At 45.1% G+C, this 12,704-nt stretch overlaps 1 protein-coding gene across 3 annotated transcripts in view; it reads right to left on the bottom strand.

The window, feature by feature from the left end:
- The window catches only part of LAYN (layilin), a 15,533-nt gene extending 5,026 nt beyond the window's left edge, over positions 1 to 10,507 (bottom strand). The window contains exons 1-3 of one of the 3 annotated variants that reach the window (XM_015571457.1): positions 10,309 to 10,507; positions 1,317 to 1,349; positions 313 to 396 (exon numbers count right to left, since the gene is read on the bottom strand). In XM_015571457.1, the coding sequence (XP_015426943.1) occupies positions 313 to 396; positions 1,317 to 1,349; positions 10,309 to 10,414 (223 nt within the window). In that variant the 5' untranslated portion in view covers positions 10,415 to 10,507. Of the gene's footprint in view, positions 1 to 312; positions 397 to 1,316; positions 1,350 to 4,233; positions 4,392 to 10,308 lie in introns of all 3 variants that reach the window. The other 2 variants (XM_015571456.1, XM_015571458.1) reach the window with 2 other exon arrangements.
- Between the last annotated feature and the right edge of the window lie 2,197 nt (positions 10,508 to 12,704).

Here is a 12,704-nt window from a genome sequence, read left to right as displayed (position 1 = left end):
TACATCCATTCTGTCAGTTTCTGCCCCATCACCCGCCCCAGGACTTCTGGGTGGTTCCCCAGGCTCCATCTTGATGCAGATTTTTCCTCCCCTGCAGTCTAATTTCCCCTATTGTCTTAGGACAGCTCCATTAGCATAGTTCACTGATGAAAGCTAACATTTGATGCAGTTTTTGCAAAGTCACAAATGCCCTGTCTAGTTCCATTGTTAGGTAGCTATGGGATGGAAAAAAAAGTAGGAAATGTAACTGTGGGTAACGTGTGATCAAGGGAGTCCCATTATCTATTTTTCCCAGGCGAGTTCTGTATATACCTTTGTTTTCTTTAAATGTTTCTTTGACATCTTCTTTCTCTGTGTTTTCTGGAAGTATGGGTGTGGCTGGCTTTGTCCTTTCACCTGGAAACAGAGACATGAACTTGAGAACCTGGAGAAAGGCATCGAAACACAGATACTCTCTGAAATCCTACCAGGTTCAAGGTGGAGTGCCAAAAGGCAGTAGGGAGTGCCAAAATGGCAGCCCTATGCCATTTATAGACACAGAACAAGGGTAGACTTTGCTGGGATAGAGGTTTAATTGTCTTTTTCTTTCTGGTGAGGCTCTTGCCCCAAGAATCACGTACTGTAACAACCAGCTGGTGGTTGGCATCAAGGCACATACTGTAAGCAGGTGCTAAGGGGAATAGTCAATGACTCATTTCTAGGGCCAAACATGATCAGTTTGGCCCATTTGTTTAAACAGATGAGCTATTCCTTTCATATTGTCAGTCATGACAAGTAACATCTCAAACTGAATTTTGAACGGTTCCTTTTCAGCTTTGAGAGAAACAGACAACGTTAGAGAACAAGGGTAGACTTTGCTGGGATAGAGGTTTAACTGTCTTTTTCTTTCTGGTGAGACTCTTGCTCCAAGAATCACGTACTGTAACAACCAGCAGGTGTTTGGTATCAAGGCACATACTGTACGCAGGTGCTAAGGGGAATAGTCAATGACTCATTTCTAGGGCCAAACATGATCAGTTTGGCCCACTTGTTTAAACAGATGAGCTATTCCTTTCATATAGTCAGTCATGACAAGTAACATCTCAAACTCAGTTTTCAACGGTTCCTTTTCAGCTTTGAGAAAAACAGACAACGTTAGAGAGCGAGACTCTCCATGACTCGCCATGGCTGGATATGGCATATACCTGTTTAAATGTTCTGGGTTAGCAATGATCTCTCTGTTGAATAATCTGGACTAAAGATCATACAGTTCTAAACCTATGAAGAAGGGCTGTGAAATAGCCCAAATTAGCCCAAACCTCAAAAGACAGGCTTACCTCCCAGCCCCGTAGAAGGAACTGTTGGTTCCACTGTGGCAGAAAGAAACAAAAATGAAAATAATAACTACATTTCCATGCTGCCTTAATGAAATTGGCCAGATCATGGCATCCAGTTATTTGCTCACTCAGTCACCAATAAACGGTCTTCGTTATGAAGTTAGTCAATAGGATCACTTGGGCACGAAGAATAGCCCTCCCCCAGCTTTGCTTGTGCACTTTTTTCTTTTTTAAAAAGTATTTTGAAATTTTTAAATATGAGGATTTCCAAATATACACAAAAATAGAAAGACTGGTATAATGAACCTCTATGTACCACCGTTAGCTGCAATTCTTATCAACATATGGCTAATCTAGTTTCAGCAATAATCCTTCCCCACTACACTCAGGCCTGGGTTATTTTAAAAAAATCCAAGACGTCTTAACAATTCCTATTGGGATGCTTTAGAAAGCAAGAGACAATGATCTCCACACAGTGGAACTAGTTGGGGGGCTAAGTAGTCTACTGGCCAGCCCCGAGGTAGAGGCTGGTGGTCTAGAACTGAGTCATTTGACATATTTCAAAGAACCTGAGGAAAGTCAGGTTGCACAGACAGCTTATGGCCAATGTGTGTACCCTCTTCTGGCAGTCACTCTCCGATGCCAACCCGATGGTCTGGGGCTCATGGGGGTGGGGTCCTCAAGGGCAAGATTTTAGAATTCACAGTCCTAAGGCCAGGATGTCAAAGTGATTCAGAGAGAAAACTTTTAATCGTCTTCTCATCAGTTCAGGAATTTATAGAGATGACTCAAATCCATTAATTTATTAAAAAAACATTTATACAGTGCATGTCATCTGACAGAAATATCATCATGTTCTAAGTGTTTTCTAAGACAAACAATTTATCCTGAAAACGGCCTCATGAGGTAGGTGCTATTATTACTCTGATTTCGTACACGAGGAAGCCAAGGTACAGGGAGATTATATAACTTGACCAAATCCCTCAGCTATTAAGTAATAGCTGAACTGGGATTTGAAACAATAAATTCAAATAAAAATTAAAATCATAAGGAGACAAACTGTGCTAGGTAATGAAGATGAAATAGCAAATGAGAAATAGTCCCATCCTTGGAAATATAGGACAATATTAATAGATATTGATAAATAAAAATAAATGTTTTAATATTAACAACTATTTTTAAAAATTTTGTAATGTTACATTATAATACAAAGTATACTCAATAACGTTACATGATCTGCTCATTTTCCTGTCTTTCTGTGGTTTAATCCACTGTGCAAACCTGCAGCAGTCAGCATATTTACGCAGCATTTGCTCCAGTCCTGCAGTGTGTCTGCAATGCATCGCCTGTGACGAATTGTCTCTGGTTTTCACTGAACTTGCCCCTGCCTTTAGCATGCCCGGAAGTAATCAAGTGAGCAGATCCGGCTAGTATGCCCCCTGCTCTATGTGGCCATGTTGTCAAATGCAGTTTGGGATGTTATTCAATCAGTCCCTTGCCACCCTGGCATAAGGAGTGGTGTGCCACCCTGTCTGAACCACACTGGGTGAGCTTTCCCTAATCCACCAAGTGCAGGGATTACTTGGTCAAACGTGTGTATTTCCAGACCTCATGCCAAACATGTAGGGAGGGAGCCAAACTTGTAAATAGGCCGTTAAAGTAATGGGTGTGTGAGGAGCTATGATCCTCATGGGAGGATCACCTAACCTAGTTTGAGGGGCCCTGGAAGGTTCCCAGAGGAAATTATCATTTTTTAAAATTTATTATTTTGAAGTAATTTCCGATTTATAAAAATTTGCAAGAATAGTACAAATAATTTTCATATATTCTCCACCCAAATGTTATAATCTTATCATATGTCATTTATTTACTTATTCTCTTTAATCTTTCTCTCTCTCTCTCTCTCTCTCTCTCGCGCGCGCGCGCTTTCATTGCTCTGAAAGGTGACCTGCTAAGACAGCCTCCAACTTTGCAGTCACCTGCCTAAGACAACTTTGCATGGGACTTAGGGAAATAGCTTTCTGGGAAACATAATTCACTTGAGAGGGTGGAAAGAAAGAAAAGAAACCTTTTAGCAGAAAAAGCATAGTCCAATTCAAACAATTAAAAGATGATAGGATTACTTAGTAACCAACTAGAACTAAGTCATTCTCCTATCGGGAAAGGATACAGAATTGGAGCCAAGCAGTTGGCTTCATGGAGGTGAGAAACTTGAGGGACAGATCAGAACTCACTTCAAGTTTAGATCCAAGCCAGTTATAATGGAGGCGTGTGGGAAACTCCAGCACAATGAGACTACAGTCTTAGAGTCCAAACCCTTGACAGACCTAGGAGCAAGTGCCCATTGCATTTGCAAGGTACATATAGAGGGTGGTCTGGGAGGTCAAGCTCATCAATGTGTCTACTCTTTGCCCTAAACCAGAGAAATTGGTGTATTTTATCATCTACTGCCTCGGGTCACAATTCTGTTTCCTGAAAGCCCCAGAAAATAATCTCACATGGCTGTTAGAAGACTTGTAGGAACAATGGCCAGTTTCTTTTCATATTTCTTCTTTATTTCAAGCTCCTACAGCCAACATCACATGTGGAAAGAATAAGAATTTGTAAGTGTCCACTTAGAGAACTTTTTGTTTCCGGAAGTTCTCATAATTCTTGCTTTATTGTACATAAATTAGACCCTTTCTTTGCTTCATCCCTCTCTTAGCATCGATACCCCTCTCCTTTGCTAGTGCTATTCCTCAAGGAGGAAGGCTCTCTACATTTCCCTTTCCAAGGATTCCCAATGTTGCACATTGCTGGCATGTGCAACACACTTTCTTGGAGACCACATAGTAAATTCTTGGAACCAGCAAGCTGCTCATGAAATGAGAGAGGAAGTTGAGAGATTCAGCCACCTAACTTGGGAGAGGTTCATTACCATCGGAATATTTGCAAATGAAATTGTTCTTCATGTTGCATCGGTCGTCATTCCACTGGAACATATAGGGGCCCCCGATGCCGGTGGGTGCAGATGGCTGATGGTACATGACTACGCAGACCTCGCTGCCACAGGAAGGCTCATCCACATACCAGTTCCTGTAGGAAAGGGGTCAACAGTGGAGGCAATTGGAGAAGAATACCAGCAGCCTTCAAAGCCTTTGTTTGTCCATCAAATCCTACTGAGCCACGAACTTAAGACTCTGCTTCAAGAACACAATACAGAAAAAGGGAGGAATTGAAGTACCGCCAGGCTTTCTAATATGGACAGCACAATCAATCACCTGACATTTGCCACAACCTTTTTGCAGGAAGGAAGGAATATATTACCATATGATTTCTGCGAAGTAATTATGGGGAAAAAAAACAGCTAGCAGCCCATTCTGAACAATCTTATTTATGGCTTGCTTTTCGATAACTGGGTTTGTTTTTCTTCTTTTATAAGTCAGATGTGCTGAGAAGAGGCATGACTCATCTCATGTCCTCCTCCCATCTCCTCACACTTTTTAATTGGCCATAACTGACTTTTCCAGCCCTGGGAAGACTTTCCAAAATATAGAGGCTGTCAAAGCAGGTGAGGGGGTGGGGACAAGAGCAGAGGGCCCACATAGTCTCCCGTTGTTTCCTGCTCCTCAGGCTGATGAGCCCCTGGGTTGGCCTTCACTGCTAGCTTTCTTGTCTTGGTCTCCCTGGCTCCTGGGTAGGATGCATGAGCAGCCTCAGCTTCATTATCCAGTGCTACTTGGAATTAAATGGCACTGCCATCCAGCTGGATACGTGGGTGCCAGGTTTTGGATTTCACAAAGCGTCGAAGTGCTCTGAGCACCCACCCCATGCACTGGCCATGGGCTGGCTCTAGTCTACCTAATTACGCACCTGAACTGTCCCCTTCCAGCACTCAGAGCTTGCCCTGATGCTCAGATTATTACTGGGCCCTGCGGCTCTGCCTACCCTTATCAGAGCCTCTCCTTAGGAAACAGCTATGAGTCAGGTCACCTCACAGCACCCCATTATGGCTCTGCTCAGTGTTGTATTCCATCCACCAAAAGGAAGACCCTTTGCTGCACCCACTGGGTTTTATGAGCCTGGACAATAGCTGGCATTGCAACACCGCTGGATACTATGCCTGGATCCTCTGCTTCTCATTAGTTACCTCCAGGCCATTTTCCAACTCTGTGGGTGGGCCTCCTACACTGACTTGCCATTGGCCTTATGGCTTTCCACTGGCCTTATGGCTTTGTGTTATTTCATCTCACAGGTGATAGACTAGATGGAATGTTATACCTGACACCTGGTTTCAAGCTGAGCCCTCTCTGATAGAAGGAGAGGCTAGGTTCCAAGGAGGAAGGACCCTGCAACACCATGGCAGGTGCATGTGGTGATCATCTCCTCTGTTCTCCCAAAGGGGCCTACAGCCATTTACTCAAGTAGCCATGCACTGGGAGAAGAGGAAACCCAACTATTATGGAGCCTGCTGGACACGAGGTGCAAGTCGACATTGATGCCCAAAGACTCGAAGTGACACCAAGGCTGCACATTAGAGTGGGCGCATACTGAGGTCAGGTATCAAGTGAAATTCTGGCCCAGGACCAGCTCACAGTGGGACCCATCCAGTGCTCATTTTCGAGTCCCCAAATCTACAAATTGAAAGCCTATGGCTTTCATAGCAGAGAAGGTCAAGTGGAAGCCTTTGAAACTGCACTCTTCCCAACCCGCTTCAAGATAGTAAGTAAACACAATATCTTATCCAGGAGAAGATGACAGAAAGTAGTGGCATCCCTAAAGACTTAGAGAATGCAAGGATGGTATTCCCCATCACATCTCTGTGTAATTCACTAGTCTGCAACAAAGCAGGCAGGTCCTGAAGGAGAAGACTGGAGTAGTGTAAACTGAACCAAGTGGAAGCCTCAATTGCAGCTGCTTTGCCGTATGTGGTAACTTTGCTACAGCAGGTTAACATGCCCTTGGTACCTAGTATGCAGATCTGGTGAACACATTTTTTTTCATCTTTATCAGGGAAAGAATCAGAAACAGTTTGTATTTATTTGGAATAGACAACAGTACACACTCTAGTCTTCCCTCAGGGCTACACTAATTTTCCTGCCCTCTGTCCTAATGTGGCATGAAGAGACCTGAGCAGCCCAGACATCTTGCAGAAAATCATGCTAGCCCATTACATTGCTGATATGCTGAGTGAAGCAGATGAGCAAGAAACAGCTAATAAATGGAGGCTTAGTAAGATTCATGTGCTCCATGGGTTGGAGCTAAACCTTATGACGATTCAGGGACCTGCCACGTCATGAAAACGTATAGGTGTCTAGTGATCTAGGGAATGCCAGAACATCCCTTTCAAATGAAAGGATTTAAAGCAGTAATTTGAAGCATCTTGCAATAACTTGAAGAAGGAACCATGGCATTAGTAGGTCTCTTTGGGTTCTAGAAGCATATTTCACACCTGGAAATACAGCTCTGGCCCCCAAACCAGCTGATGCAAAAGACAGCTGGCTTTGAGTGGGATCTACAGCCAAAAAGGACCCTGAAGCAGGTCTAGGCTGTGGTGCAGAGACTTACCACTTGGGCCATATGATCAAGTAGACCCTATTATTAGAGGTATCAATGGTGGGAAAAATAATGCCATGTAGAATTTGTGACAAGCCCCAATGAGAGAATCACAAGGCAAACCCGTAGGATTCTGTAGCAAGGCCTGTCATCTATAGCTGAGAAAGAACCACCTGGCTTGCTACTATAAAAAGAGCACCAAGAGATCATTCAATCCAACTTGCCCATCATGAGTGAAGCGCTGTCAGACACACATAGTCACAGGCCGGGCAGGCCTGGAATCAATCCATTATAGACGGAAGATACATATGACTGAAGGGCATTGTATGAGTAGGGCAAAGAGCACTGTATGAATAAGCAGAGCAGACTGCCATGACATCTACCACTGTTGTACTAGTGTCTCTTTCTCAGCTTACACCTATGGCTGTAGAAGGGAATCCCTTGCGTCAACTAGCTGATAGAGGCAGCCTGAGCTTGGTTTGTGGATAAGTCAGCCAAATATGGCGCACAGCTCCAAATGGATAACAGCTACACTACAGCCCCACTCAGAGGTGGTCTTGAAAGGTCAAGTGTTAAGGGGACATCCTCCCAATGTCCAGAGTTTTGTTGGTAGTTAGTGGAGGTTAGAAGAGAGAAGGACTCAGGGGTAAGGCAGAGAGCTTGGCCAGCTGATCAGGGGTAAAAGCTTTCTAAAAGGAGAAAGAGTAGAAGATTGGGGACAAGGAGCTATTGGATAGAGTGTTATGACTAGACATATGGGAATAGGCATAAAGTATGAGACTCTGTTATATGTTAAAGCCCACCAGAAAGTATCTAGCATGGAAGAGACCCTTAACAACGAGGGATACAAAATGACTTGGCCAGTTGACGTCAGCTGGTCTGTTGTCAGCTGCCCCAGTGCTGGTGCAATAGCTACACACTAGAGTAGCCATGGTGGCAGGGATGGGAACTGCATGGGCTCAACAGTATCGGTCCACACTCTCCAAGGACCATCTAACCTGCCGGCAATAGAGACCAATGCTAAGTCCCTGAGAGAGTACCAACCCGAGGAGACCAGCAAGTTGACTACAATGGACTCCTTCCAGTGACTCATTTTGACAGGAATAGACACACAGCCTGGGTGTGGGTTTGCCTTTCCTGCCCCAGGGCCTTAGTCAGCATCACTATCCAAAGGGTTACACACACAGTATTTGATCTACCAACACCGTACCCCAAGTGACATCTCATCAGACCACACGATCTACTTTATAGCAAAGAAGTGGGAGTAGGAACCTCGCCATGGGATTTGCTAATCATCTCATATATTCACTATCCTGAAGCTGCCAGCTTGACAGAGTTATGGAAGAGCCATTGAAAACAAAGCTTGAAGCACTAGCTTAGAGGCAATACTTTGTGAGAACAGGGCATCATCCTCCAAGATGCAGCGTACACTTTGAGTCAATGACCTTTGTATCATCCTGTGTTCCCAAGAGTAAGACTACATAGGTCTGGGAGCCTAAGGATAGAAACAGCTCCCAGTGATCTAGGGAATGCCAGAACATCCCTTTCAAATGAAAGGATTTAAAGCAGTAATTTGAAGCATCTTGCAATAACTTGAAGAAGGAACCATGGCATTAGTAGGTCTCTTAGGGGTCTAGAAGCTTATTTCACACCTGGAAATACAGCTTGGGCCCAAAAACCAGCTGACACAAAAGACAGCTGGCTTTGAGTGGGATCTAGAGTCAAAAAGGACCCTGAAGCAGGTCTAGGCTGTGGTGCAAAGAGACTTACCACGTGGGCCATATGATTACTATCACTGGTAGTGGCCCAGTTGGAGAATTTTATACTTATTGTCTCTGCAATGCTGGGCTTTGTGAGTGTAAAGGTCCTGGGACCCAAAGGGTACCCATTAGAAGATACAGCAAAAGCCTTATTGGACTATGAGCTTTGGCTGCCACCTGGGCACTGTGGGGTCCCTGTGTCCAGGGACCAGCAGGTAAGAAGAAGACGATTATCTTGCCACGAGTTAACTCAGCCTAATCATGAGGAGGAAGTACTTCTGCTATTCCACATTATGAGCAGAGAGAAATATGTATGGCACCCACATAACTGTAATTTTGCTACTGTCAACAATATGTGTTTATATATAAACAATATGTAATTATATATGTGTTTTCCGATGGTCTTAGGCGACCCCTGTGAAAGGGTCGTTTGACCTCCAAAGGGGTCGAGACCCACAGATTGAGAACTGCTGTCTTAGATGAAGATGTGGATCTGATCAGTATAATCGGTAGACTTTGATAGATGTTGACATGCTGTCTTAAATGTAATGGGTAAAGAAGATATATTTTAACTTTCATTCTTTTTATTGATAATGAGTTTAAACATTTTTATCATATAATTGTTTACCAGTTAGACTTTGTATTTTCTGAAATGTTTGCTTAGGTCCTTTGCCTCTTTATCTTTTGGGGTTTTATTAACTTACTAGAGGCCCAGTGCACAAAATTCGTGCATGGGAGGGGGGTGTCCCTCAGCCCAGCCTGCACCCTCTCACAAACTGGGACCACTGCCTCCTAAATTCTCGCCTGCCTGCCTGTCTGATCACCCCTAACCACTCGCCTGCCTGCCTGATCACCCCTAAACACTCTGCCTGCTTGTCTGATTGCCCCTAACTGCTCGCTTGCCTGCCTGATCACCTCTAACTGCCTCTGCCTCGACCCCACCACCGTGGCTTTTTCGGGAAGGATGTCTGGAATGACGTCTGGAAGGTCGTTCAACTGTCTGGTCTAAGTAGCATATTATGCTTTAATTATTATAAATGTAAACTTTCAGTGTTTTATTGACTTTTATATAAACTCATAAAAATATACTCTTAGTTAAATTTTCTACAATTTTTTCCAGTCTTATGTCTACCTTTTAATTTGATATTTTTTTTTATGTTTGTCCATGTCACTGCATTTCTTGGGATGGGGGTGGAGGCGATGGCAACACCATGGTGCCAGGGGAGGGCATGGGTTTAGGAAGGTTCTATAAACTGCAGGCTCCCTTAAGCCCTCTCTTGCCCAATCCATAGAATTAGATCTTGTCTCTGATTTCTTGCCCATCATTATGATTCCCTGTGGTCTGGAAATCTACCTTCAGTCTTAGCCCCATAGACCTTCCATCTCTCACTGGAGCTCTAGTCTGAAAAGCCAGGGAGCCAGAATGATTGACCGGAAGCATTGCATGCCATTGGAACAACGCTTTGGGGCCACACCCTCCAGAAGAGAGTTCTTTGGATAAGAGCTGGGCCCAGATCAAGGCTGACTCATCACCTTCAATTCACTACGTTGCTTTAGTCAGCGCTACTCTGCTGCTGTCTCTTCACACTGTTGCCTGGGTTGGCCTCCTCCTCCTCACTGACCTGGCACCATGGGTCTAACCTGCCACCTTTTGGAATTATGTCAAGTGGGTCAGCCACCTTGGGTTCCACATTTACCTGAATGTTGATACGCTGCCATCCATCCAAGTGTAAAGGTCCTGGCAGGCTGTGCTGTTGCTTTGCTTCTCCTCACGCCTCCGGAGCCCAATCCAGAAATCGCCATCAGACGCCAGGAGGTTTTCAATGAACTTTTCTATCAGCCTCTGTTCATCTTCAGACTCAATGCTGACTAGCTGGCCCCCATCCCTCCGGCAGGCTGCTCTGGCTTCCTCAAAGTTCAGTCTTCGAGAAACATCATGGAAGTAAAGGACTTTGTAACAAGGTCTCTGTGTTCCTCCCCGGCAGACCGGCTGGCCTAGAAAAAAAAAATTCCATCCATGTCAGTGAACCCAAAGTACACTATTAGAGCAGGGACTTGGAGGCATGTGAACGAAGCTGTCCCTAGGGCAGGCTTTCTGATGACTCATCAGGGGACTGTTGTAAGATCAGTTAGGGTTCTGAGAAAAGTTAATAGCCTGCCCGCAGGAGCTGTGGTGACTTGGACTATATCACGTAGGGACTCCATGCTTTGTTTGTCCCATCGCAGCTTCCTGAACAGCAGATTTTTGGCTTTCCTCTAAAAGAGGCAGATGAAAGCGTATGGTGTCACGTAAAGGCACACAGATCACTTTCATGCTATTAGGGAGTCTCAGGGGATAATGTGGCTCTTTTATATTTTTTATTTTTACTTTTTCTTACTTCTTTAGTGTGGCTTCAAGTGAGTTATCTGTTTGGTACTTCCTTCAGGGAAGAGAGGCATGCTGAAATTGGGTGTGGACTTCTCTACCCTGGAGCCCTCTGCCCATGTGGCAGGACTCAGAATTCACCCATTCTGTGCGCCGTTCTGCTACTGATCTTGCCTAAGCTCAACTAAGTTTAACTGAACTCTCACTATGTGCCCTGAACTATGCTAAGGGTTTTTTTTTTGTGTGTGTGTGTGTGGGGGGGTTTACATTTACATACATCATTTATCTCATTGAACTCCCATAGTAAGTCCCTGATGTAGATACTGCTTATGCCCCATCTTACAGATGAGAAAACCGAGGCTTAGATAAAGTAAAGAATTTGGCTAAGGCCACATAGCTATCAGCAGCATTGCCTAAGTCAGAGCCCTAATTATAAAGTCATGCCAGTAACCAGTGAACTGTATTACCCACTCCCCATCCCACAGTCAGGCATGTTCCAACTGACTGACAGCTGAAGGGCAGAAAACCATCTGAGACAAGTAGATGGGATTCTACTGAGGAGCAAATAACGAATTGTTCACCAGTACACACCGCTCTAGCTTGGGTCCCGGTGCCTGGAGCCTTGCTACCCCTGAAACATGAGCCTCATTACTCCTCTGTTTAATCATCATGCCCTGAGTGTACTGGCTATGCCTAGCACTGTGGTAAGTGCTGGGAATATGGAAACAGATGCCAGGTACCAGCCCATGGGAGCAGACAGCATCTGTTTCTGGATCCAGAGTACAAGGGGAATCCCTTTCAGCGAAGAGCCAGATCCTGGGCTGTGGGTGTGACTTGTTGCATAAAGCCAGGGATAACGGATTTTGGTTTGCAAGCCTCTTCCCAGCCCTCATGGAATGTTCTCACTTTCCTAACTTATTCTGCAGCTGTGCTGGGAGCCAGACAGCCTTCATTATCCTCCATCATAAGAATACAGGGCTACACGGGACCAGCGCACATACGGACAAATCCGGAAGGCTGTGATTTCTTATTTCCTATTTCTTCTTTCATTGCTTTGGTAGAGAAAGTCTCAATAAGCAGCCAGTTATGAAGAGTTTTGTACCTTCTTTCTTTAGGTGTCATTCTGCTATTGCTAAATAAACCTTAATAGGGCTGTTGTCCCGAGCAAACTAAGCTTCTTTCCGATCTCCAAGCGCGTATTCCGAGCTCTGGACTCAGCCATCCCGCCCCCTCGCCTCGGGCAAACTAAGCTTAGTCCCGAGCAAACTAAGCTTCTTTCCGATCTCCAAGCGCGTATTCCGAGCGCTGGACTCAGCCATCCCGCCCCCTCCCCCCAAAAGACCAGGAGTAACAGGCTAGGTTCCCGGGGCACAGCCGATCCAGAGAAATAGGAGGCCTCAAAAGTGGTACTTCACCAAAAAGGTATTCCAGAGAAACTGGGAACACTGGCCGGAGAGGCTGTGGCTGGGCTGCTGCCTGGGAGAAGACTGGGCCCCACTCAGCTTCAAGGAGTCCTTAGAGGTGGCTCCAAATGAGCAAAAGACAAATGCATGAGCCCTAGGCCCCCCACTCCACCCCCCACACCCCAACTGGTCATCAGCAAAACAGAAGCTGGAGTTGATTTACTGGTAGTGCCCGCTGAACACTGTTGGATGATCAAGGGAAAACGTCACACCCTGAAGAAGTTCCCCATGTGGTCCAGCCAGGCCACACCTCCCAAGTCAGCAG

Source organism: Myotis davidii, unplaced genomic scaffold (assembly GCF_000327345.1).
Source record: "Myotis davidii unplaced genomic scaffold, ASM32734v1 scaffold8, whole genome shotgun sequence".
Lineage (NCBI taxonomy): Eukaryota > Metazoa > Chordata > Mammalia > Chiroptera > Vespertilionidae > Myotis > Myotis davidii.
The sequence above is the reverse complement of the archived record's forward strand: the minus strand, read 5'-3'. Positions and strand labels throughout refer to the sequence as shown.